Source organism: Carassius auratus, chromosome 41, assembly GCF_003368295.1.
Source record: "Carassius auratus strain Wakin chromosome 41, ASM336829v1, whole genome shotgun sequence".
In the NCBI taxonomy this organism is placed as follows: Eukaryota; Metazoa; Chordata; class Actinopteri; order Cypriniformes; family Cyprinidae; genus Carassius; species Carassius auratus.
In genome coordinates, this window is record NC_039283.1 from 10,027,558 (window position 1) to 10,055,516 (window position 27,959).

General features: G+C 38.2%; 1 protein-coding gene across 1 annotated transcript; it reads left to right on the plus strand.

Annotated features, from left to right (window-relative positions):
- The first annotated feature begins 243 nt into the window (after positions 1-243).
- Positions 244-27,874, plus strand: LOC113060047 (thrombospondin type-1 domain-containing protein 4-like). Its single transcript, XM_026228839.1, has 13 exons — positions 244-366; positions 8,942-9,081; positions 9,236-9,440; positions 15,292-15,479; positions 16,924-17,050; positions 19,341-19,556; positions 20,655-20,784; positions 21,400-21,604; positions 23,015-23,188; positions 23,282-23,461; positions 24,938-25,117; positions 25,194-25,338; positions 25,407-27,874. The coding sequence occupies exons 1-13, from the start codon at positions 330-332 to the stop codon at positions 25,535-25,537; spliced, it is 2,058 nt and encodes a 685-aa protein (XP_026084624.1). The 5' UTR covers positions 244-329; the 3' UTR covers positions 25,538-27,874.
- The last annotated feature ends 85 nt before the right edge of the window (positions 27,875-27,959 follow it).

Consider the following 27,959-nt stretch of genomic DNA (forward strand, 5'->3'; position numbering starts at 1 on the left):
TCTGTAAACTTTGGCCTCTGCCTGTCTCTCCCTCTGGAGATTTATCCAAGTGTTTCCAGGTTCACCATTATTTCCATATGGTAGCTAATGTTTCACTCTCTGTCACAGGCCAACCCAAAGCATAAACACACACACACACACACACACACACACACACACACACACACACACACACACACACTGTCATGCTTGTCGAAGTGAGATACTATAACTCTCTCTCTCTCTCTCTCTCTCTCTCTCTCTCTCTCTCTCTCTCTCTGTAGGCATGTCCAGGTGCTCCAGTAAGCTCCAGGGCTGAGCAGTGTGCAGCGTTCAACCATCAAGAGTTTATGGGCCGCGTGTATGACTGGGAGCCTTTCACAGAAGGTTAGAAACGGAAATTGAAGGGGTGTTCATGGAAAAAAGAAGCAATAACAGAGGTGTGGTGGAATATTACCCTGTTACTTACCCCTCTGCCATTGTGGAGCAGCATTTGGAGTTTATTGTCTAATAATTGAGTGTACTCGACACATACTCTCATAACATTTCCCATTGACCTCTTTTCACTTAGTTTTTCATGATCATGACTGCATGCGTTAGTTTGCAATTTGTTTTTATCTGTTTATTAAACATATGAGCCTGTTTCAAAAGATAGTGTGCTGTGTATTTAGACAACTTTTTAAGGCACCGTACTTTACACTACAGTTTAAAAGTTTGGGATTGGTAAAATTTTTTATGTGTTTAAAGAAGTCTCGTCTGCTCACAGAGGCTGTATTTATTTAATCAAAAATACAGTAAATATAGTAAAAAAAAAATATTTTAAAACAGCTTTTTTTATGTGAATCTCTGTTAAATGTCATTTATTTCTGTGATGCTCTGCTGTATTTTCAGCATCATTCCTCCAGTCTTCAGTGTCACATGATCTTCAGAAATCAAGAATAATATGCAGTTTTTTAGAACTTTGAACATAATTTATTTTAAATAGACATATTCAAAATGTCTTTACTGTCACTTTTGATCAATTTAATGCATCCTTTCTGAATAAAAGTATGCATTTCTTCCCAAAGAGGAAACCCCAAACATTTAGAAGGTCGTGTAGCTGTGCTTCAGACACAAAGTCTGTCCCAATAATGCCTTTTTCTTTTTTGTTTTATTACAAAAGCAGTCTTGTGGTTTGCATAAAAAAACTAAACAGAAAAAAATAATGTTCCAAGATGGTTTGGAAGTTGAGAAAAATGTTGATTAAATATCAACTATTTGCATTTTTATTCCATATTATAAAAAATAAATAATTTAATTATGTTGGATGAATATTTTCAGCTATGTTCAACAAGTCATGCCATTTCCTTCACAATCAGCGTAGAAAATGTGAAAAATGTGCACGGATTCCTTTTAGACCCGCACGGCCTTAAATGGTTAGTGATTCTAAGAAAGCTCAGAGCTGCAGATAAGCAAGAATAAAGGCTTTTTTGAGAGACTGTAAATGACCTGAGCCATAAGAAGACAAAAGTAGATGTAGAATGAATGAAGAGAGGAGGAGGGTGACCGCAGGGGTCATGGGTATTACTGTACAAGCAAAGACTCTTCGTGACAGAAGAGGATACAGAAACAGAAGTTAAAGAGAAACACAGAGTTAAAAAACAGGAATGTGTGACGGGCCGTTATAAAAGTCACTGAGATGGAGCACACGTACCAGACCACCACTATAAATCAAGAATACAGAGAGACGAGGGAAAGGAAAAGAGGGACTTATAGGGGGGAAATCGGATGAGGGGGGCGGAGTCAGAGAGGACAGAGGTTAGGGAGTCATAGCAACCGAATGAAAAATGCTGCTGTTCGGGATGGATGGATGGATGGATGGGATGAAAGGGTCTATGAATGAGAAGAGAAAGACTTGACCAGAGGAAGAAAGGCCTGAATAGTAAGTGAGAGGCTTGAAAAAGGGGGAAGTGAGGACAGACGTAACTAAAGTGACACCCAATCTACTGTTGAGGGGAGGAAGCCGTCTGGCCTACAACAGAGAGACCCCTCTCTGACAGATGGCCATAGACACGACCACAAATCTTCAGGACAGGACCTTAAATCTTCACTTTAGATGTCTGACATCTTTAATACTAAGTACAAAATCTCGATTCTTGAGTTTCAAACCTTAAATTTACATTCTTAATTACTGAGCAGGAGATCTACAGTAGAATCATGTTTAGAGTGTGGAACCTGCAATTTTGAAGTTAGCCTTGAATTTTAAATACTGAGTTTGGACACTTGAATCTCGAACTGAAAACCCTCATCTTGAGTTTAAAATCTTGATTGCTCAGTTTAAAACTTCAAATCTTGAGTGTAGAACCTTCCATTTAGAAAAGAGAATGCTGAACGAATATATAGACACTTGAATATTGAATTTACAATCCAGAGTTTAATCTTGAGTTTAGAATCTTGAATCTTTACTCCTCAGTTTAAAATCTTGAGTCTTAAGCATAGAACCTTGAATTTGGAATAGTGAATAAAATACTGTGTTTAGACACTTGAATGTTAAATCTTGAGTTTAGAAATTTATATTTAGTAATCTTGATTTTGGGTTTAGAATAATCAATATTGAGTTTAGACACTTGAATCTTGAATTTACGATATTGAATCTTGAGTTTAAAATCTTGAGTTTAGAAACTTAAATCTTGAGTGAAGAACCTAAAATGTAGAATTTAGAATACCGGGTTTAGACACTTGAATATCTAAGTTTAAAACATAAATTTTGTTTAAAATCTTGGATTTTAAATACTGATTGTAGAATATTTAGATTTTTTTTTAATCTTTAAATCTTTACAGAACCTTGAATTTTGAATTGTGAATAGACACTTGACAGTTTAGAATCCTGATTTTATATTTAGAATCATCAATACTAAGTTTAAACACTTGAACCTTGAGTTTAAAATCTTGAGATTAGAATCTTAAATCTTGAGTGTAGGACCTAAAATTTTGAATTTAGAATTTAGAATACCGGATTTAGACACTTGAATATCTACTATAATATATAGAATTTTAAATACTGAGTAGAAATACTGAGTAGAATCATGACTCTTCAGTTTAGAATCTTAAATCTTGAGTTTATATTCTTGATTTTTGAGTTTAGAACATTGAATCATAAGATTTGAGGTTTAAAACTTTAGTTAAGATTACTTTAGTTTAGTTTAGTTTAGTTAAGGTTACTTCAGTTTAGTTTAGTTCAGTTGAGGTTACCTTAGATACATTTAGTTTAGTTTTTAGTTTAGTTAAGTTGAGGTTACTTCAGTTTAATTTAGTTTAGTTGAGGTTACTTTAGATACGTTTAGTTTAGTTAAGTTGAGGTTACTTTATTTTAGTTTTTAGTTTAGTTTAGTTGAGGTTACTTTAGTTTTTAGTTTAGTTAAGTTGAGGTTAATTTAGTTTAGTTTAGTTTAGTGAAGGACTTCAGTCTTGTCTTTAGATTCTTCAGTTAGAACCTCGAGTCTTGAGTCTTGAGTTTAGATCACTGAATCCTGTTTGAAGTTTTTTTTTTTTTTTTTTTTTTGATGAATTGCTGCTAATGTGTTGTTGAAGCTGACATATTGTTTGTGTCTATAGGAGTGGATCTTTTATCACTGAGCTTTTTCTCTTCAAGGTTCTGATTGTATTTATGATCTCCCTCCTGCTCCGAGTCTTATCCAGTAAATCATTTCAGATTTACAGAATGAGAAAGAATTGAGTATCGATTGCATGTTATCACTCCAAACCTTATGTATAATGCATAGGGTGCCAGATTGTTTCAATAAGAAAGTGAAATGATATACAGTACAGTGCAGATATAAGGTTTGGCACATTTTGTTTTTGTGTACATGACTGGAGAGTGTTTGCTTTGAACTGCAGATGTAGTGTTTGTTATAGTGTCATTAAACTGATAGTGATTTATTCATTTAGCAAATACTTTTATCCAAAGTGACTTATAAAGAAGGAATGCCTGAGCACAAGTGATTCACTCTGAAGAGATCGTGTAGCATGACGAGGGCCAATACACCCTCCCAAATGGCTTGGTATGGCAAAAGGGCAAAAGGGTTCTTAAAGGACTTTTTTTTTAAAAGTTCATTGAAAATGTTAATTTGCTTGCCCTTGTGTTGTTCCAAACCCATCTGATGTTTGAGGAACAGACCAAGATTTTGTTATTCACAGAAAATGGTGAACAGACCAAAAAGTAATTTATTTTAAATCTCTTTGGCACGTTCAAAAAAGAGTTCTTGAGAGGAATCGCCAATACAGAAACAAAATTATTAGAGTATTATACTGAATCAGTTGTCAGAACCAATTTGACTGATTCTTTCACAAAACTGATGGATCTGCTTCACTGGAGGGGAGCTTTTTAGTTAGTAGCAACTTAAATTTCAGTTTGTTCCTCACTAAAGAGTATCAGATTACCTAAGAAGAAGACTTCATACATTAATTGACCACTTTTTGTCTTCTGAGTCATCCGTTGATTATGTATTGTATTGCCTTTTTTTATTGCTCATATAAATGAAATTCTGATGCTTGTAATGTAAATCAATTAGATGTTTTTTACAGTATAGCAAATGCTTAAATAAAATGATAGAAATATCAGACATTCTTATGTTTACTTGACAAAAAGACGTGAAGCAAGAGCTGAAGCCGGACATTTGTGCAATTGGACTAAAAGTCCTTTTACTTTAAAACAAAAAGTCTAAACTATCAGTCAGGCAACAGAAGGCATGGAGCAGATTGTGTGACAGGTTTAACAGCAAAGTTTTGATCATGTTGAGGCCTTCAATTAACCCTTTAAAGCCTACTGTATCATATTTAGTGCATAACATGTCTTTCAGAATTTCTTTTTTCTTCCATAAAAGACAGAAAGTTCTGTGGGTTTGGAGCAAAATAAAGGTGAATATTTTTCCTATGGGAGCTTGATGGAGAGATTGAGGGAGATCCAAGTGAACGAGGAGGAAGAGAGCGTGCATGAACAGAGAAACTGAACTCCTCTCTCGCTCGTTTAGTTCTCGCTAAACATTCCCTCCTTTCGTTTTCCTTGCATTGGTCCAAATCTTTTGCTATTGTATCTGTCCGCTGCCAAAGTCTCTCCACCCAGCTCAGAGAGTATTAGAGAGCGGGATGTGATGGATCAACGTGGAAGACTGGGACAAGGCTGGGACACGGACACAATACTGTAAACAGAGTTTCAGAGGAGTTGGGAAGGACATGTGTTTGGGAGGGATGGAGACACAGCTGTGTTTGTGAGAGAGACGTGTGGGCTATGATCAGAAAAACACTAACCTGCTCTGAAAACATCAGTCCTTTGTGACACACTCATGCAAATATGCATTTTATGCAAATGTTGAGGATGCATTTTATTCCCATAAAACCTGTGCAGGAGGTGCTTTCCAGGAATATTGCACACTTTGGTGTCGAGTTACACTTTTATTTTTCTGTCTTTAAAGGAGCAAATCCCTTGCTGAATTGACAAGCTATGAAAAACCAATTCAGAGACAATTATGAGGAAAAAAGCTCCAGATTGTGAGATTTAAAAAAGAAACTTTAATTATTTACGTTTTTTTTTTTCACATTATGGTTGAAACAAGCTTCTGAGAAATGTACAGTATGTTCGCATCTGACTTCATTTTTGGAGTGTTAAGCACCTTTTTTACTGAGCAAATGTAGTTTCAAGCACTATTTTATACTCTATTTGTAGATAGTGTAAGCACACTTTGAACAATATGGTGCCCACAGCACAGTGTGCCAGATTTTGAGCTTTCATTTCAAGCGTTGCAGATCAACATCAAAAGCCATATTCTCTGTTTCTCACCTCATGTATTCAGACTGCTGAGAGCCAAGACATTCTTTTACATACAATTGAATAAAAAAATGTGAAACAATTGCCCTTATTTTTAAGTTTGACAGTATGTTTAGTTTATCATAAATGCTTGTCAGCACATTCAGGAGTAACACTTTCAAAGACCATAAGTAACTGAGATTACATCTAAAGTCCTCCATAAGTGTGTCAAAAAAAGCATTATAAAGTTCTCTTTTTAAAACCGTACTAAAGTGCAGCTCTTTTTCATGCTGCGTGGCATTATTGGAAATGTTTGCAAGATGTCTACGGGTCGAAAGAATGTTTTGTGAGTTTTTCAGTAAGCAGTAAGCTAGTATTTCATTCGGAGCGGGGCTGGAGTGTGTCATCTGTCTGAGATCTTAATACTACTGACTCTGTAAAGAGCAAACAACTTGTTATATCTGCATCCTGCAAGGTGTGTGTGTGTGTGTGTGTGTTTCTGATGAAATCTCCTTTGATCAGTAAATCTGGGCTCGTCTTTGCGTAAGCTCTGCCCACTCTGTCGGCTTTTACATCCAGAATGTCTGAAAATGTGTCGGTTTGGTTTTGCAGTGAGGTGGGCCAGGATTCACTGGAGAACACACACATCTGGCTCAGCCAGTTTCAATACATTTACTTGATTTGATTTAATAAGGGAATCATTAAGAAACAAGCTTGTTAAAGTAACATTTTGGACATATATTAAACACTAATGTTTGGAATAATTATTTATTTATTTATGTTTTACATGTCAACAAGAAAATACAGCGGAGCATCACAGAAATAAATTACACTGTAACACAGATTCACACAGAAAACAGCTGTTTTAAATTATAATAAGTTTTCACATTTTTACTGTATTTTTCATCAAATAAATGCAGTCTTGGTGAGCGTAAGGGACTTTTTTCATAAACATAAAAAATCTTAATTATTAATTTTTGACCATATTTATACATTTTTACATGCATTATTTAAGTGAAAAGTAAATAATTTGTTAAATGTTTTGAATAACAGTGTAATTTTAGTATAACTATTATTAATTAATTAAATAATTTGTTTTCATTTTTTAACTTTCTGAGTTTTAGTAATTCAATTTTTATTTATTTTATTTATATGTCTGTATATTTTAAGTTTAATTGAAATTTTGGTTTAACTTAAAGTTAAAATGAGAAATTCCTTGGCATCTAGCAAATATTACACACACATATAGTTTTAACTACAATAACCTTGCACTTAATCCATATTTCACATGCACATTTTAGATATAACATTTATTGTTGCATAAGTTCAAATGGAGCAGACTTGTTTTGAAGTGTGTGGATAGTTTTCAGGCTCTCGCTCTTCTTCTGACATTCCAGCTCTTTCTTTTGGTCTGTCTGTATATCCCTCTTTCCCCGAACAGATTCCTCTCTCATCCTGTGCTGTTCTTTCTTTCTCTCGTCATCCCTCGTTCTTCCTGTGTGTCTCTCTGAGTTTGTTTAGAGACAGAGATAGTGGGGAAGTATATTTAGTCTGAATAGACCCACTGTCTGCGTACCAGAGAGAGAGAGAGCAAGAAAAAGAGAGGAGACAATTCTTACAGTTGTTATGTATTCTTGCTTTTGCCCTCCTTTAAGATGAACCTTTTTGTCCATTATTTTTATAACTTTAATTGACTCTCTGTCTCTCTCTCTCTCTCTCTGTCAGCCTCTCTCTGTCTCTCTCTCTCAGTCTCTCTCTCTCTCTCTCTCTGTCAGTCTCTCTCTCTTTCTCTCTCTCTCTCGTTCTCTTTCTCTCTCTCTCTCTCTCTCTCTCTCTACCATTGTCTCCGTTATAATCTCTCAAAGATAACTGATGCAATGGGAAAAGACGGGCTTGGAATCTCTTGCTCTTTTGTCAGTGTCCGCTGATTCTGATGGACAGAGAGAAAGAGAATCTCTCGTAGTCTGACCTTTGACTGACCAGATAAAGTCTGCTACACATGACAGCATTTCCTGGAAGAACCGCCGACTTAGACAAAAAGAGAGCTGATCTGACTGACATGTGAAGTGACCAACCACAGTTTGTTTTGTTCTTAGGGGCGGGGTTATTTAAAAAAAAAAAAAAAATTCATTTTTTTTATTTACTTTTATTTGTGTATATATTTTTTATTTTAGTATTTTGCATGTGTCATAGTATTTATTCATATTTTGTATAAACATTTTTTTTTGATTTTGTAATTTGGTTACGTTAGATTTATTCATTTATTTAGAATTATTTATGTGCTACTGTAGTGTGTATATATATATATATATATATATATATATATATATATATATCCAAAAACAACAAGTAATTTCTCTCAGAAAATGCTCCAGCAAACTATGTGAAATTTACAGCTTTTTCAAAGATTTGATGTAGCCAGCTAAATTTGTTAAGTTCAGTAAAAAGCTTTTCACAGAATCAGCCCGACAGACTGAATAAAACCCTGTGTGCTCTTACTGCAGGACGTCAGCCAATCAGATTAGAGCTTGCCAGATCATGAAAGTGCTCTTTGTGTGCTTCAGATGAACAGACCGTAGTCCAGCTGAGACTGAAAATAGACAGAAAGACCAGAGAGCAAAAAACTTGGATGTACCGATAAGCAGATGTTCTAAATATGTAACTATATTTTTACATTTTCTAGAGAGACTGTGAGTTGTTCTAGCATGCAGAATGTGCTGGTGCATTCTGGGCCATGGTTAGCTGATATCCACAGTGTTCCCACAGTCGCAGGAAGCCAGGGGGTATCAGGGAATTTATAACCGTGATTTCCAGGAAAACAGATAAAGTCCTAAACGGCAAATATCAAGTGTGTGTTGTATCTGTGCTAGTAATAACGAGTGCTTCCTGTGTGTTTTGATCATGACATTGATTGGCTGTAATTAATAGCTCAGGACTGTGTTGTGTTTGTGAGAGAGCGATCGAAACGGCTCACATCCGCACCAGAGGGATCTCACGAGGTTCACAAAGAGGACAATGTACAACAGATAAAACAGGCCTTTTCAGAAAGGGCAGAAGGATCGTTTCTGATCATGTGTTTATGATGTTTATCGCACTCTTCATGGAACTGTGGATTTCCGTGTGATGAATGTACAGTAATGTGAGATGGCACTGAGTGATGTGGAGTGTTTTCTGTGGCAGTGGGTCTGGAGCAGCAGTGTGAGCTGACCTGTCGACCGGTCGGGTATCGCTTCTACGTGCGGCAGGCGGAGAGGGTACGAGATGGAACGCCCTGCGCAAATAACACACCCAACCATGTGTGTGTGGGAGGACGCTGTCTGGTGAGAAAACAACTAGGCTGACATGCACCAATATGATAACATCATCAAGTCTAAATCTGTGAGGACAGCATTCTAGAATCTGGCAGCTCCATGTTTAACTGTAATGGTAATGAAGACATTGTTTCCTCTGTGTGTGTGTGTGTGTGTGTGTCAGAGCGAGGGCTGTGACGGTGTGTTGGGCTCAGGATTGGTTCGGGATCGCTGTGGTGTGTGCGGCGGAGGAGAAAGCACCTGTGAGAGGGTCACGGGAAGTTTCCAGAACACCAGTGTCCCGCTGGGCTACCACAAAATCCTGAACATCCCCCCCGGAGCCACGGCCATCAACATCACTGAGAGACGAGCCAGTCCCAACTATCTGGGTACAAACTCTGTGTGTGTGTGTTTGTCTGGTTTGGAATTATTTTCTGCAGTTTTCTTCTTGAGGAAGCCGCTTCATTAAATGAAATGCTAAATAATGTCTTAATCAAAATGTGTAACTGGCTAAAACTTAAAGGGTTAAACTGCGGGTCAGAAAAGATCATTAGCTCTGTGTTAAATGGAAACCTGAAAAATGATTAATTATGCCAACTTTATATTGGGAAACAGCTTCATCTAATTTCATACATTTTTTATGTATTTTTCATTTAAAGCAAATGCATGAATTGTATTTATTAAAGATTATTTATTATAAAGGCCATACTTAATCGAGCAGGAGCAGAGTCTAGTCTTCCTAGCAGACGACGTGGGTCTGAGGACCGTCGTTTTTAGGAGACTTCAGCTACGAGAGTCCTGATGCTGCGGCAGGCCCCTCCGGGGGAGAGCAGTGTACACCGCATTGCACGATGCCCGTCTCTCCTCAGTGCCCCCAGGAGATCAATCTGCCAACCCTGCCGGTTTTCCAGGGTGCAGCGGTCTCCGGCTAGCGCTTCTCTCAGTTACCGCCTGAAAACGTAGCGTGCTAAGAGGCTTGCGACCTCCTGGGAGGTTTTCAGAACAGCTAGTGTGTCACGATCGATCAAAAATATGCACTTATCGCCATCCTTCTTCATCTGAAGTTCCTGAGGTTTGCTTTTGGGAACAAAAGCCTACCAATACAGATCTTCCAATGGCCTTGTACTCTCACCCCACACTTTCACGACTCAACCACATTGACGATTGGTTGATATTAGCTCAATCAGAGCAGATGACGGTTCGGCATTGAGGTGTCATTGTAGCTCACATGAAAGAGCTGGGGTTAAGACTTAACTCCAAGAAAAGTGAGCTTTCTCCAGTACACTCACTATCAAGCAGTCTCGGAGATTGCTGGGTCTGATTGCAGCTGCGTCCAACGTGAATACTATTGGCCTGCTGTACATGAGACCCCTACAGTGGTGGCTCAGGACCAAGGGATTCTCCCTGAGGGGAAACCCACTTTGCATGCTAAATGTCACACGGCGGTGCCTACATGCCTTGGATATGTGGAGAAAACCTTGGTTCTTGTCTCAGAGCCTGGTGCTGGGAGCTACTTGTCGCCATGTAATGCTAGCGACAGACACATTTCTCACCGGCTGGGGTGTGGTCATGAGTGGCCACCATCCGACATGGCATTTCATCTGCCTGAGGATGCTGGCTGTGATTTGAGCACTACATTACTTTCTCCCAGACCTAAGAGGTCACCGTGTGTTGCTGCGCACCGACAACACAGCAGTGGTCTCTTACATCAACCACCAAGGAGATCTGCGCTCACGCTGTTTATACAAACTAGCGTACCAGATCCTTGTGTGGTCCCAGGGTGAACTCCTCTTGCTGAAAGCAGTCCACATTCCTGGGCATCTTAATATGGGAGCAGACATCCTGTTGAGGCAGGGGCCGAATGGCGGCTTCACACCGAGATGATGAAGCAGAGTTGGAGAGGTTGGCCAGGCTCGGGTGGATCTGTTTGCGACTTGAGAGGCATCGCACTGTCCCCTCTGGCTTCCCCTTGACTCATCCAGCTCCACTGGGGCTGGGCACCATGGTACAGACGTGGCCGAGGCTTCATCTGTACATTTTTCCCCTGATTGCTCTGCTCCCGGGAGTTCTGGAGAGAGTGCGCCTGGACAAATCCGGCTGCTGTTAGTAGCCCCGTTCTGGTCGGGCCGGGCATGGTCCCTGGGCCTGATTTGTCTTTTTGACGGCACTCCATGGGAGGTTCCCGTCAGAAGAGATCTCCAATCGCAGGCGGAGGGTGTGCCCCCGCACGGAGCTTAGAGGCTGTAGGTGTCGTCTCTGAGGAGGCACAACTTTTAGCTTCTGGTCTCTCAACCAAGGTTATTAAGACCGTTCTCCAATCCAGAGCTCCCTCAATGAGGAAACTGTATGCCTGTATCCCCAATTCTGTCAGGCTCCTGTCTCCTTCTCTTGCTTTAGCTGTGCTCTTCCACACTAGGCAAAGATTTGAAAGTCTGGCGGCATGGGCATTCTCGTTCCCCAATCGTTCTCGAAGGAACATAATGCTGCGTCGCAGTTCCACACTTCCCGTATCTCTGGAGGCTGATTACCGGCTTCGCCGATCATGCTTTTATGCTTCCTGGTCTCTGACGTCACCCGCCTATGACGTCTCGCCCTTCCATTGGACTGTTTACACACGTTATTTAGAGATGTCACGCTGGGGACGTTCCCCAATTGTTCTCGACTCAGCGTGTCGTTTCTTCGAGGATCCAGGGTTACATACGTAACCTTAGATGTTCATCCTGACATTCATGAGCGTGAGCATGTGTGTGTGTGACTGTAAATGCATGCACTCACATCAATTATCGGGATATGTTTCTACCTGCTAATGTAAGATTAGTGTGATTTGGTCATTGTTTCTCTGCGGAAATTCAGCTCATAAACAACAATGGTCACTAGCAGAGAGGTATTTTTTTAATTCTTCACAGCTGCTGTTGATCACTTCAGGTGATCTAGAGCGTGCAAGTTTAAATTCAGATGATACTGTCCCATTGTTTGAGTCTGCGGTGCGTTTGGGGCAGCGATGAGTCACTGTCCTGAGAGGGATGCAGAAATTACGTTCATCTTTATATTAGCCTGAACATGACTCAGGAATGCACATATTCACGGCAGAGGATGCGTGGGGTTTGGAGGATCTCTGTGGGCTGGATTAGCTAATACAGGCATGTTTTGATAAGTGAATATGACCCTGAGTCAGACTCATGGACATGTCTGTGTCTGTTTCTTCGTACGCACAGGTCTGTTTCTCTGTGTGTTCTAGCATGGTGTGATTATGCCCCGAGGCAGACTGCTGTAGCAGACAAAACACTCACCGGGTTACGTGATGGTGTATCCCAACAGGGCCTAAAACAAGCTTTGCCAGAACTGCCAATGGCCGGTGACTTAAAGAAATGAACCGGCCAGAAATATTTTTTACCAGCCATGAAAACAAACAAACAAAAACAGGCAGTTATGACACCAAAATTTTAGATAATAGCAATAAAATAACAATACTTGTTTATTACTACCAGTTTAAATATTAGTATTCCACTAGTTTAGGGGTCAGTAGTGTAGTTTGGTTACTAATATTTATTTAATTTTCAGCATTGATTTAGTTCAGGTGTTACTAGTTTGAGTAGTCATGCTAGTTTAAAGTATCTATACTTCTCTAGTTTGAACGTCAGTAGTTTGGGTAGTTTAAGTCAGTAGTTTTGGTAGTCATACTACTTTGGTAATCAGTGTTTTTCTAGTTTAATTAACTAATTCAGTTGTGATACTAATTTAACTATCAGTATTAGTCTTGTTTAGGTGTCAGTAGTTTGTCTAGTTTGGATAACACTAGTTTAATGATTTTTATTATTATTATTATTTTAGCTTTAATGGACTGGTTTGGGTGTCAGTAGTTTTGGTAGACATACAACTTTGATAATCAGTGTTTTTCTAGTTTAATTGTCAGTATTTAAGTCATGATATACTAGTTAAACTATTTCTACTTTAGGTGTCAGTGTTTTAGGTAGTCATGCTAGTTTAAGTATCAGTATTAGTCTAGTTTTGGTGTCAGTAGTTCTGGGTAGTTGTATTGGCTCAAGTGTCAGTATTTATCTAGTTTAGGTATTATGTTTTAGGTATCACTTGTTTAATAATACTAGTTAATACTTGTTTAATGATATGCTTGATTAACGATACTAGTAATTATCAGTGTTTGCCTAGCTCATTTCAATCGATATCAATGTCTATCAGTATTTTTCTAGTTTTAATGTCAGAGATTGGCTAGTCATACTTGTTTACTTAGAGTTTGTCTGGTTTATGTAATCAGTATTGGTCTTGTTTAGGTGTCAGTGGTTTGAGTAATCATACTAGTTTAAGTATGATTATTGTCTTGTTTAGATGCCAGTAGGAGTCATTTTTAATTTAATCAGTGTGTTGTGAATAGCTCAGCTTTGATCATGTGGTTTCAGAAGAATTTGATGACCAATGATACGAGATATGACAGAGATCTCATTATTAGGGATCTATTTTATGGGGAGACACATGTCCTTAATTTTAGTTTTCTGATGTCTGTGCTACATCCCTTCCTTTTCATTTCTTTTTCTTTGATACTTTGGCTATGAACTCATCTTGGAGGAGAATTCCTAGTTTCATGTGATGTGTGATTATGGTAGGAAACTCATAAAAATAAATCACAAGCAGAATAGAGATCTGTAATTACAGACAGCTAAAAACAGCTTTCCACACGTTCCATAAACAAATAATGACTCAGATGAATCTCAAAAAAAATCTTCCAGGGACAAGTCTGTTACGTTGTGTCAAAGGAAGGCAGATGAAGGCAAAAGGTGCAATTTCAATAAACTTGACTTAATATGTAAATACAAGCCGGAAAAAGTCACAAGAAAACACACAGCTAAGGTTAAAGTAGAACAGACAAAGGCTAAGGGAGAACTGAGGGTGTAAATGGGGGAAGCAAACAAAGGAACTGATGAGTAAATTAATCAAACACAGGTGAACAGAATGACAATTAGGAGACTTAGTAAAACTAGGTCACAGGGGAACAAGGGGCTGTTTCATAAAACAAGTTTACCAAATAAGCCAGGCTTATTTCAGTTAGTCTGACTTAGTTTCACTTGATTTGGTTTCATAAAGAAAAATTACCATAGCCCAAGTTCAGTCACTGTGGTATCTTATGCTGGGAAACTAACCCAGGGTCTGTACCGTGATGGTAGCTGAACAAATTCAGAGTAACAGGATTAGTTTTGAGTTGACGAAACCAAACCTCTCCAATCTGGCATTGTTGGTACCATGATGCTGATCATCAACTTTCTTTGTCAACTCAGGCTTTGATCCTGAGTTTGTGGAGTGCATGCACATGAATGTGTGACATCACTGGCGAACAGCCAATCACGAGCCTCGCAACACAAAGCAAGTTTGAGTTACTTCTCGCGAGAAACCTAGCGAGATTCAAAACTAAAGGTGAAAGGTTTTGCTAAAGGTTAAGAGATTGAAGAAATGTAAACGTCATATAAAAAACAAAGGAGGACAAATAAAATAAATAATAATAATAATAATAATAATATGAATCACAATAATTATATAAATCATAAAATGACTCTGTAATTATCATTAAAGCCAGACTTCTTCTATTTATTTATTTATTTATTTTTTATCATTAGTGACCTTTAATTTGGGGCAAGATAAACTGGGGGAGTGACTGGGGGAGAGACATGTGTCACTTCTCTCACATCTGATTGGTCCAGCTTCAGTTTGAGATCTCTAACCCAGAACATAATCTGCCCCGGAGCAGGTTAGTCCTGGAGTGTACTATGGCAATGAATACCACAAAAGCCAAGCCACTTACAGTACATGGTACCTAAAACCCAGGATTGGTGCAAACCTGAAACTTACCTGACTAGCCAGCTAATCTAGCTTCATGGTACAGCTCTCCTGACAGCAAAATGGATATATTTGCATGACTTTCTAACATTACAGATGAAAAATATACCTGTGACGTTTCAGTTATGCACTGATGAAAACACAGTGTCTCAAATGCATTTAAACAGCACAAATATTCACTGTTTGCTATGGTGGATCGATTTGATCCATGATCGACTTTAAGGGCTGCTTAAGAGTAAGCGTGTACAGCAAATTATCCTGACTCATTGAACCTGGATCGAATTAGTGAGATTGCGTGAACTTAAAACTGTCGTTTTTGAAACCGCTTTAGTACCATTTGAATTTTGTTAGATTATTTAAAGTCAGGTTTGTACTTTAATGTGTTTGTGTCTGCAGCCCTGCGCAGTGGAACAGGTCAGTCTGTGGTGAACGGACGCTGGGCGGTCGATCCTCCGGGAGAGTATCAGGCTGGAGGAACCACCTTCCTCTACAGCCGACCCAAAGCTGGGCCTCAAGAGCAGGGAGAAGAGAGAGGAGAAACCCTCAGCGCTCCTGGACCCACAACAGCCCAGCTGCAGCTATACGTAAGCACACACACACTCACACACACACACACACACACACACACACACACACACACACACACACACACACACACACACATGTTCTTGTAGTATATAGAGAATTTTGGAAAAAGTCTGGCTTGTGTGTGATGGAGCACAAACTCTGAACTGGGAGGTTTTACTGCAGGAAAGGACGGAAGGATTGAGCCGCAATTCTGTTTATACATGACTATTGTGTTTATTGATGATGACATTACATGAATCTAACACTACTCCTGAATCATGTTAGGAACTCTCTCATTTTCCAGTAATGGCTCATATCATGAAACAGTATGAGACGATACCAGAAGGTATTTTAATGTAATACAAATACACACATGATCAGTATTTAAGTAGTGACACAGTAGTTAAATATCAGTATTGGTCAGGTATCAGTAGTTAGTTAAAGTGTCAATATTTGTTCAGTTTGGATATCACTAGTTTAATGATACTAGTTGAACTGTTATAATTGGTTAGTTTAATTATCAGGATTTGTCTAGTTTGGGTGTCAGTAGTTTTGGTAGTCGTACTAGTTGAGGTATCAGTGTTTGACTTGTTAAATTATAAATATTTAAGCTGTGATAGTTTTAAGTATCAGTATTGGCATAGTTTAGATATCAAAAGTTTAATGATACTAGTTATGTTTCAGTATTGGTATAGTTTAGTTATCAGTGGTTTGGGTAGTTATACTAGTTCAAGCATAAGTATTGGTCTAGTTTAGATGTCAGTGGTTTAGTTCGTTATTCTAGTTTAAGTATCACATTTGGTCAAGTTTAGGTATTCTAGTTTAATGATACTAGTTTACTCTTCATTAATGGTCTAATTTAGGTCTAGGGTTTGTGTAGTTATACTAGTTTACGTTTCAGTATTAGTGTACAGTGGTATAGGTCTTGGTGGTTTGGATAGTCATACAAGTTTAAGAATAAGTATGGCTCTAGTTTAGGTATCACTGGATTGGTAGCCAAACTAGTTTTAGTATTTGTATTGGTATAGTTTATGTATCTTTAGTTAAATGATACTATTTTATGTTTCAGTATTGGTCTAATTTAGATGTCAGTGGTTTGGGTAGTTAAACTAATTTAAGTTTCAGTTTTGGTCTAGTATATAGGTGTGGTAGTCATAAAAGGACACAGAAGTAGTTTAAATCAACAGAAAATGGGTGGTTTTATTGTAGTCTCAAACAGTGCAAAGTGTGACACAGTAACAGCGTATCACCAATTTGGTTTTGGAAGAATTCATGAACTCTAGCCTTAAGTGCATGCAGATTTTAGGAGTGTGTGAGTGTGTGTGTGTGTCTGTGCATCAGTGAAATACAGCCGATGATAACTGGAATGCACTCATGGAGTGAGACGTTACCATATGCTGGAGTTTATTAACCTGTTTTTTCACTGCCCCTCTCTCTCTCTCTCTCTCTATCTTGCTGTAGATTATTTTCCACAGACAGAATCCAGGCATAGACTACGAATATTACATCCCAGTGGAGAGACGGAGGGACGGAGAGAGAGAAGTACACGGAGAGAGGGAGCGAGGACGGGCGGCGCTCAGAGAAATCAGTCAGTTATTCTACAGTCTCCTTGTCACAGTCTCTCTCTCTTTCTCTTTCGCTCTCTCCCATCACCTCAGTTTCTATTTTTCTCTTCTGACGATCTTCTCGCTCACTCTAAATTTACAGTGTTTATATGTGTGTGTCGTGCAGTTATATTTCACTTGAGCAGTCTCTTATTTCACTTCTTGGCCACTGCTGAACCCTTTTAAGGTCATTACAGGAGAATGGGCCTGCGACTGTGTGTGTGTGTGTGTGTGTGTGTGTGTGTGTGTGTGTGTAGTGGGCAGCAGAGGATGATGTTTAACAGAGTTTTTATAAGAATGGGGTCACAGGGAGAGTGTGTGTGGGACATGAGGCTAAAAGCATGAATCAGGCTTTAGTTCTGTGCCAACCCTACTAAAAACGATTTTTGGTGGAACTTGGGAACAGGCTATGAGACCGACTAAATCAGCTTAAACCAGCTAATACCAGCACACCACAGACTGGTTTAAGCTGGTCTTTTCAGCAAGGAATTAAAACCTAGTGAGACTGCCTTGATGTCCACTCCATACTCAGACTGCAAGGTTACCTTCTGAAGCAGCATCCTGGAAAGGGAACCTCATCAGTGACCATTTATTTAAACTAAAGGTCTGTCGCTGCATGTTGCTAGACTAAAAGAATATTCTAAAGGAGGTTCACATATGCAGTAACTTGCAGTACAGTTTTAAAGAGAGTATGAGTACCGTATTTTTCGGACTATAAGTCGCACCTGAGTATAAGTTGCATCAGTCCAAAAATACGTCATGATGAGGAAAAAACCGAACTATAAGTCGCATTTATTTAGAACCAAGCACCAAGAGAAATCATTACCGTCTACAGCCGCGAGAGGGCGCTATATGCTGCTCAGTGTAGACTTCAGGAGAAGCGGAGTAGAGCGCCCTCTGGCGGCTGTAGACGGTAATGTTTTCTCTTGGTTCATTTCTTTTGGTATTTTAATTTTGATAAATAAGTCACACCTGACTATAAGTCGCAGGACCAGCCAAACTATGAAAAAAAGTGTGACTTATAGTCCGGAAAATACGGTATTTGTGAAAACATGAGCAACAACAGCTGTTAGCAATGCAACAATTCAAATGCACTGGTGCAAAACAAAAACTGTACTTCACTACAGTTTTTTTATGTTAGCACAATTTTTTTTCATTTTTTACAACGTTCTCTTGTGAAAAGTAGTGTGCTTAATTGTAAGTGTATTTTGGATCTTAAAAGTATATTTAAAAAATATACAGTATATTTGCAGATAATATAATAATATTAATGAAATGCAAGTCCATTTGAGTGTACTTAAAGAGACTTTGATGACTGTGTTTCTTAACACATTTAAGTACATTACAGATGTGTAATTACAAATATATTTAAATATATGACACACAAGTTTCAATAGAAATGCCATTGGATTTTAGTTTAGGCAGCGGCTATTTGCACTGAATGAAAATAGACACTCCGTTTAGTTTATCATAAATGCTTGTCAGTACATTCAGCAGTAAAACACATTTCAAAGACAACAGAAGTCATACATATTTAATTAAGTCCCGATCAAGTAAGAAAAAACACTGCACAGTTCAGCTAAATGCATTTAAAGCAGCAGTCAGTAACTTTTGACGCTCTAGCGGTTAATAAACAGAACTGTTTGCGTCTTGCGGAAGAACATCGTAGCCGGAACTACTTCTCTCTGTTTATGTCTATGAAGAATCACAAAGGTGCTGGGTTACTCCGCCGCGGTACCCCCGAAGCAATCTAAAATAGTCTGAATATAAACACTTATTATAGGTGCAGCCTAGTGATTCAGGACAAACTAAAAACACGGTTTGGAAAATGGATTCATGGTGTACTCGCTTATTATATACATTTTTCTACATTTTGAACACAAACAAAGTTACGGACCGCAGCTCTGATTGGTTGTTTCTTACCGGGAGCGGTGTATTTCTGCAAATGGCAATAGGACACTGGGAGGAGCCAGTGGAGCTTGATTTTTACACAGATTATCTGTCTCATATTCTACTGTCAGGACATAATGACAGGTTTAATAAATATGTAAAAAATATATTTTTACAAAAGTTACCTGCTGCAGCTTTAATATAAATGTAAATATAATACATTTTTAATTTAAAATAGCATTTTTTTTTCAAGTACATGTTATTTCTGTATTAAGTACTCTTTTAAAAAGCATGCGTAGGTGTATTTTTTTTCTCAAGGTTTACTGTTGCATGACTAATTGTTGAGTTCACACTGGGTTTTGAGCTCTTCTCTCTCTGTTTCAGGTGGCGTGTCAGTCGACAACCCTCTTGCTCCTCCACCTGTGTCATCTTCTTCCTCTATATCTGACCGATGGCCACCAGAGAGGCCCCGCCCACAGGGCCTAGGACCCAATCGGAATGCTCGGATCCCTCCGAGAACAGACCTCCCATTGGACAATCAGCCTGTGTTTGTGTGGCGCAGAGGAGCGCTGACTGAATGCACAGCTACCTGTGGAAAAGGTCAGAGAATAATACATTTCAGAAAGAGTGTATTCGAATGATGAAGACTGGAGTAATGTCCTGAAAATTCAGCTTTGGTTACAGAAATAAATTACAGTTACTCACATAGAAAACAGCTGCTTTACATTGTAATCATATTTCACAATATTACTGTTTTAACTGCATTTTTGATCAAATAAAGGCAGCCTCAGTGAACGTAAGAGAAAAATCTGCATATATCGACTGCATGTATTTAGTGAATGACAGCTCTCTTTAGTACAGTATAAATCCAGAGTTTAGCTCCGCATGGATCTGTGCTTCAGACTCTACAGCAGTTGAAAACACACATTACTGCTTTGAGAGGCTCTTCTCTGAACCTGTGATCCAGACTGGACGTGGTGGATTAATGCTGTGTTTATTTGTAATGGGAGAGCTGGAAACACTCAGAGAACATGAACCCATTGCCTACTAACATATAAAGAAGGCCAAGCGCTGTGGAACAGGGCGTACATGTGCCAAACTGTTCGGGAGTTTCTCTGAAGGGCTGTGTTTGTTTTTGAGGGGTTTCTCAGCTGCTCACCACTGGTTTTGATTAATATGATTTGCCCAGTGTGAATTTGCAATCTGCTGCCTCCTTCTGGTGAGTTTAAAGAGCGCAGACTGAGTGCACTCTTAGAAGCAACACTATTACTATTGATACTATTGCTGCAGAGCATCCATTGATGAGACACGGATGCAATGCTACATTTCTACAAATATCTTCTGACGAAAAATTACATTTATTGAATCTTGGATGGCCTGAGGGTGATCACATTTGATATATATTTTAGGTGAATTTGTAATGGTAATAGTGTTGCTTGCCTTTCTGATGGCACCCATTCACTGCTGAGAAGCAAGTGATGCAATGCTAAATCTGATGAGGAAACAAACTCGTATGCACCTTGGATGGCCTGAGGATGAGAACATTTTAAGATGATGTTCAACTATTACTTTTAAAGAAGAAAAACACAAGGACCAACCTCCCAGAAGACCGTGCCATCAGGTTTTACACCACTTATTGTTGTATTATGAGTGTGTTTGCTTGTTTTATGATGAGTACATGTGTTTGTGTGTATTCAGGCTCTCAGTACAGAGAGATTGTGTGTGTGAATCGACACACAGAACAGGAAGTTCATGAGCGGAGGTGTGACTCCGCAACCAAACCTGCGCCGGAGGAGGAGCCGTGTAACGTTCATCCCTGTCCACCGTTGTGAGTAACTCTGTGTGTGTGTGTGTGTGTGTGTGTGTGTGTGTGTGTGTGTGTGTGTGTGTGTGTGTGTGTGTGTGTGTGTGCGTGCATAGACTACTGCTCAGAAATGTGGGTTCAGGAAGATTTTTTTATTTTATTTTATTATTTTTTCTGAAAGAAATTAACACTTTTATTCAGCATGGAAGCAATAAATCTATCAAAAGTGACAGTAAAGACATTTATGTTATTACAAAATTAATATTTTTCTTAAATGTTTCTTTTTTTTTTTTTTTACTTTTCATCAAAGGAACAAATTACATTTTTTTTTTTATTCACATTGAAAGCAGTTATTTTAACATTTACATTTAAAATTTGATTATCATTTATCAAATAAATGAGCAAAAGAGACTTATTTAAAAATCATAATAATAATTTACATTTATTAACTCCAAATTTTTGATTCATCCATCTAGAGAATTAATTACAGATTAAATATGAAACCGTTTTCTGTAATCATGTCTGTAAGGGCTCTTATAAAACCTCAGATTTCTGCTGGTCCAGCTCCTGCACCACAGACTTACTGCTTGAATATATTAGGGTTTGTATGAGTATCTGAGTGAACTGTTGTGCTTGTAGCTGGGATATGGGTGTGTGGTCGGAGTGCAGTGTCTCCTGCGGCTGGGGTGTGCAGCAGAGACACATTCAGTGCAGGCAGAGTTTTGGGAATCGCTCCACCATGGTTCACCCTCAGCGCTGCGCCAGTCTCAGCCGCCCCAACGCCACACAGCCCTGCCACCCACACGTCTGCTCGCACTGGGAGATCAGCACCAACTGGAGCACGGTGAGACTACAGATGGTTCATTTGGTTTATTTACTACATTTTATATTAAGTAAAATAAGGATTTTTAATATATTGGCGCAGCTGTGGTTTTTTATGAGAGCTAGGGTTAGGAGTTATGCACTGTCAAACCCTCTCATTAACATTGTCATTATAAACTTTCTCTTGTGCATGCATTTAAAAATGTTTAGAGGACAAGAAGGACCTTAAAAAGGACAAAAAGTTTATATTAATATTTTTCTCCACTTTCACTGACACCAACATCAGTCCTGATCATAATTGCCAGAAAATCAGTTTTTATTATTCATAATTAACAAAATCATCATCATTATCAACATTTATTGAAATGCCAGTTTTTTCTGTTTTTTCTTTAAATGCTGATTTGTTTACATAACACCACTGTTTTTTATATAAATAATTATAATAATAATAAATTAATTCCAATTCATATATAAAATGTAAAAATAAAATGTATTACTACAGTTTTGGTTAAGTCAGTGATTGGAAACTACATTAATTATGATATATTATTATTATTTTTTGTGCAGTGTCAGAATGAAAAAAAATTCATAAAAAGAAAACCATTCACAAACACATAAAAACACACACTCTGATATCCATTCCCAGTATACCCACACAATTCAATACACCTTTTTTCAGCAGAAGCAGAAAACAAGAACAAAACAAGTATTCGCTCAATAGTTAATAGGAAACAGCTGATACTAGAAAAATAGTTCAAATTAAAATAAATAAATAAATAAAAACAGTAAAACATCTGAAGGCTTGCCCACAGAGCAAAAGCCTATCAACAAAGAATGTGTGATGCTATGCTTCAGTTGCGCTGGGAATAAATGTTGTAGTTTTATTAGGTTTCATTTTAATTGGGAGACATTTTTGTCCTTAAAGAGATAGTTCACCCAAAAATGAAAATCAGCCCATGATTTACTCACCCTCAAGTCATCCTAGGTGTATATGACTTTATTTCTTTCAGACGAATACAGTCTGAGTTATATTAAAATATCCTGGCTCTTCCAAGCTTTATAATGGCAGTGAATGGGTGTTGATATTCAGAAGTCCAGTTAACTGCGTCCATCCATCATAAATCATTCTCCACTTTTAATATAACTCTGACTGGACTCGTCTGAAATGTGTTGTTGTCTCATTGTTTTTATACTGTTTTTGAATGCAACATGTTTTCTTGTGTTAATTCCTCCTATGAAACATGTTTTGATATGGGTCAGATGAATCCAGAATTGTTAATCCAGGCTAGATGTTCAGGCAGCCCACTGAGAAGCAGATTTAGGAAATATGTGGTTTTGTTCTCATGTGTAATTGTGCGTAAGTCTGCTCACATAGACGTGTTTGTGTGTGTGTTTGTGTGTGTGTGTGTGTGTGTGTGTGTGTTTCCCACAGTGCTCAGTGGATTGTGGAGTGGGAAAGAGAACCCGGAGCGTGCGCTGTGTAAGTGACCATGGCAACACTGTGAGTGACAGGGAGTGCAGTGACAGGCTCCGCCCACAGCGCACCGAGGACTGTCACATGGGTCCTTGTGTCACTAACTGGTACTTCACGGACTGGACAAACACTGTGAGTAGTGACCAGTCAGATTCAGGTCATTTGATTCAATTCTATATTTATGTAGCAATATTTAATTAAATGTGGGAAATGTTTCTCTGTCAGTGCTCTGCGACGTGCGGGCCGGGCGTCCAGCGCAGAGAGGTGGTGTGTCTGACCGGCGGAGGAAGGAGAGAAGGAGACGGAGGAGGGGAGTGTGGGGGGGAGAAACCGGCTGATATGAAGGCCTGTAACGGGGGTCCCTGTACACCCATCCACCTCTGGTACAGCGGACCCTGGGGACAGGTGAGGACCGGCTGTCTGCAGCTAACACTAGCGTCTGTGCTAGAATAGAGCAGAAGAATGAAGTCTAATAGAATAGAATAGAATAATGTCGAAAACACATCAAATTAAATGGAACCAAAAATATAATCGAACAATAAAGAGTAGTGTACAACTGAACAAAATATATTCTGTTTATATTTCAGATTCTATTTATTTATTAAGAAACATTGACCCTCTAAAAATAGCACTCTCTATTTTATTTATATTCTTTCCACTTGGTTTGGTTTTCATCATTAAAAAAGCCCTAACAAAGCTAAATATAGAACAGTGTTGAATATATTAACAGAATAGTACAGAACAGAAGCCATTTAGAATTAAATTCAAATAATTCAATTAGAACAGTCTCAAATAGAATTATATAGAATTAATAAAAAAAACTTACAGTTAAATCTTAAATTAAACAGAAATAATAAAAGGTATTAGAGCAATATAGAAATAAATTGAATAGAATAAATATTAATAGAATAGAATAGAACAAAATTGAATATACATTTAAACAAAACAATAAAATAGTGCAGAACAGGTAAAAAAAGTTTAAGTAATAGATTGTTTTAAAAATAAAATATAACAATATAGAATAGTATATCATCAAAGAAAACAAAAAAGACTTAATAATTTGAGCTAAATATAATGGAACAGTGTTGAAGAGAACAACCGAACTAAACTGAATAAAGTTGCACAGAATAAAGGTGAATAAAATATAACAAAATTAAATGTAAAACAATGTAGAATAGAATAACTGAATGGTACTGAACAGAACCAGTAAATTAGAATAAGGTTAAAATAATTCAATTAGTGTTCTAAAAACAGAAATATGTAGAATAGGAAAGTGAACCACAAAGTAAACCAAATCAATTTAAATAGAGCAAAAATTAAATATAATAGAAACATGCTGAATAGAATAACATTGAATAGAATGGAATCAAATTGCATAGAATAAAGATACATAGAATAGAATCGAGTTAAATGCAGAATAGTTTAGAATAGAATAACTGAACAGAACAAAACAAATTAATTAGAATAAAGATTAAAAATTAAATTAGAACAAAGATTAGATAATTAATTAGAATAATGATTTAAGTAGGATAGTTAATTGAATTAAAAATAATAATTCAATTAGAAGATTCTAAAAATAGATAAGTTAAATTAATAAATAGTATGGTATGTAATAGAATAGTCCAGTAGGCAGTCGTCACTCTTGCCAAATTTACACTGCAGAGATGTTACAGGAGCTCTTCTGAAGTGGCATTTATGTGTCTTGACACAGCCTGTTTAATGCTGCTCAGAGGTGGCATGAATGCTATTTCCGCTGTATACCTTGACACTAGCAGCTGCTAGTCTGGCTTGTGTGCAGCATTTTAAGCGGGTACAGAACAGCCAGCATTAGCTTGACTGTGTAAAGACCCCTTCTGTCTCTGGCCTCTCTCTGCTGAACAGTGTAACGCAGCGTGTGGAAGCGGCACCCAGCGCAGGGACATCATCTGCGTGAGGAAGACAGGAAGTGACTTCACCATGAGCGCTGCCAGTGAGTGCTCACACCTGGAGAAACCGTCTCCCGTGCAGCCGTGTGAGCTGCAGCCCTGCACACCGCAGTGGTTCACCACCGAGTGGAGCGCGGTGAGGACGGCTTCATCTGTCCTGCAGGATCTGCTCTTCCTCTGCTGTCTCTGACTTCCTCTCTGTGTCTGTCCAGTGCTCTCGGTCCTGCGGTGAAGGGGTGCAGACGCGGGAGGTGCGCTGTCTCACTGCTGACAAACAGCACAACACAGCCTGTGATCTGGACTCAAGACCAGCCCATGAGCGCTCCTGCAACACCATACCCTGCAGTCCCTTCGAAGGTGTGTGTGACAGGGCTTTTACAGTCTTTAGATGAGTCAGATTATAATCCCTCTCTCTCTCTCTGTAGATGAGAACTGTAAGGACAGAAGACATAACTGTGTAACGGTGGTCCAGGCTCGACTCTGCGTCTACTCTTACTATAAGAGCGCATGCTGTGCGTCCTGCACCCAGAGTGCTCAGCGGGCCAAGAGACATTAACCCTGCACAAGCCACAGACACGTCAGCTTCAGAGATTCACCACCAGAGCCAGAACTCAGCCAATCACAGTTCTCTCAGAGGAAACAGCCAATCAGACGCCATTCAGGTTCAAAAGGAATTCCAACTTGAACTGAGCTGAGATCAGGATCCCTTTAAACTCAAATCTCTTAAAAATGTTATCGCATATGAGCTCATAGTCTCAAATGATTCACATTAGCTCTTTCCCCACTGGTGACGAGTGTTTAGTACACTATACTGTTATAACCATTCCTTAAACGATCTTTAAACAAATGAGCTGACATCGCAGGTCCACATTCTGGACACGTATATGAAGATATTGTTAAGTGGGAACAATTCTAGAAGTTGCTTAAGTGCTTTCCCACATTAAGTATTTCATAATGTTTTTTTTTTTAATTGCAAGTCAATGGATACAGAATCTGGTATATGTACCAGTAATCTGTCTCATTTATTCGGTTTATGAGTTGTGCGAAAACAGATGACAAGCATTAATTACACACCTAATGTGCGTCATTAACCCCTAATTATGTTGTATTAGAACTAAAACCCTACTGTGGAAAAAGAGAGACAAATATTCATCATAATTACTGCACAGAAGCGATAGATTCTTATGCAAACATTGATTCTTCCCTCAAAAATAGCCCCTTTGGCCTTGTCTCGGTGCCCTAAATGGTCCTTAAAATATCAGTGCTTCAGCAAGAACATAAATACTAAAGCATAAGTGCTCACGGCTGTCTTAAAATAGCACCCTTAGTGCTGACAGTCAGACCTGCAGATCGTATTCGAGTGCAGTGTGAACAGAAATCTGGAAATCTACTCTGAATCTAGTCCATTAAGCTATTAGGAGCGGATGAGCATCATGATCAGCTCTCTGTATTTGATTCACTCTCTGTTCTTTAGGTTGCTTATATCTAAATGTATATCAGTTGTTTTGGTGTTTTCATGTTTTTGTCATTTTTTGTGTGACATGTTTGTGTTTTTTTGGCTTTGTTATTTCTAACTGTTTGTATTGGTTGCCCTCAATGTAATTTAAAGCAATAGTTCACCCAGAAAATTTGCTTAAATGCAGTCTCTCTCAAGCCATCCAAGATGTAGATGAGTTTGTTTCTTCATCAGGTTTGGTGAAATGTATCACTGCATCAGTGTCTCAGCAATTGATTCCTTTGCAGTGAATGGGTGCCGTCAGAATGAGAGTCCAAACAGCTGATAAAAACCTCACAATAATCCACAGCACTCCAGTCCAAGGGTTAAGGTGTCCATCATTAAAGCTGTTTTTAATTTAGCTGTTAAGAATATTTCTCTCCTGATTCAGATGTGACTACTTTTTCACTGGAGAAATTTATGGATTATTGACTTTAGCAATGTTTCAAAGTTTAAAAAAACTCTTAATGATGGATTAGTTTCTTAAAAACACACAGCTTTTGGCTTCTCCAGATATTAATTGATGTTTTTATCAGCTGGTTGGACTCTCATTCTGACGGCACCCATTACATCTTGTATGGCCTGAGGGTGAGTACATTTTCAGCTAGTTTTCATTTTTCAACTGTTCCTTTAAAATATTACAGAATCAGAGGCACACTAGCATCACTTGTTATTATTATAAAACGGTTTTGTTGTGCTTTTGGTGTTGTGTAATCCAAGGCCTAAACAGTTGCTATGGATATATGCGAGGGTAGAAAGCATTTAGGGCAGCATTATTTGTGTGGTTTATTCGTTGCATAAGTATTAAATATGCTAATAGTACAGTGATTTCAGCCAGAGACATGTACAATACAAGACCATTGCCCTGGATCAAAATAGATCAAAGATACTCTCTAGTACTACAGTATGTGATCTTCCTGTTACCAGCCCATAGCTAGAACCTATTATGCAATGAGCAGTATTTCAGTGAGCAAATGAATATATAGATGAGTAATGGCAGAGATAGGGTGGATGTTTGTCTCAGTAACTTGACTCAGTCCTGATTGCAAAAATGTTAAATTTTAGTATATAAATACAGTCAGTTGTGTTTGTGTGTGTGTCATGTCTGAGAGCTTATGTACATATTTTGTTTGTATATTATCACATACGTTTAGACAGGTAGCAGATACTCTTTAGAAGAAGAAAAAAATATGTTTTTATATATGAAACAGGAAACATAGCTATTTATCTATGATAAAAAAATATATATAATTTATTTTTTTCATAAACAGATCAGTTACTGTCTTTAGAAATTCAAGATCAACTTGTTGCCACACATTTATGTTGCTTTATTATGGAATAGACAATGTCTGCAGATTTTACCACAATTATTATTCATAATAAACAAACCTAAAACCATTCTACTCTTTTGTCATTGGTGCAGATTTGCCAGAAAATAATTGATATTTTACAGTAACTGACATTAGTAAAACTGCTCTGCTCG

Bases quoted from the DNA above. Each gene is read 5' to 3' on its own strand.
- LOC113060047 (XM_026228839.1), top strand. From the start codon at position 330: ATGGGCCGCGTGTATGACTGGGAGCCTTTCACAGAAG. The intron at 17,051-19,340 runs GTCAGTTATTCT...TCTCTGTTTCAG, and splicing joins GGCGGCGCTCAGAGAAATCA to GTGGCGTGTCAGTCGACAAC. The intron at 19,557-20,654 runs GTCAGAGAATAA...GTGTGTATTCAG, and splicing joins CACAGCTACCTGTGGAAAAG to GCTCTCAGTACAGAGAGATT.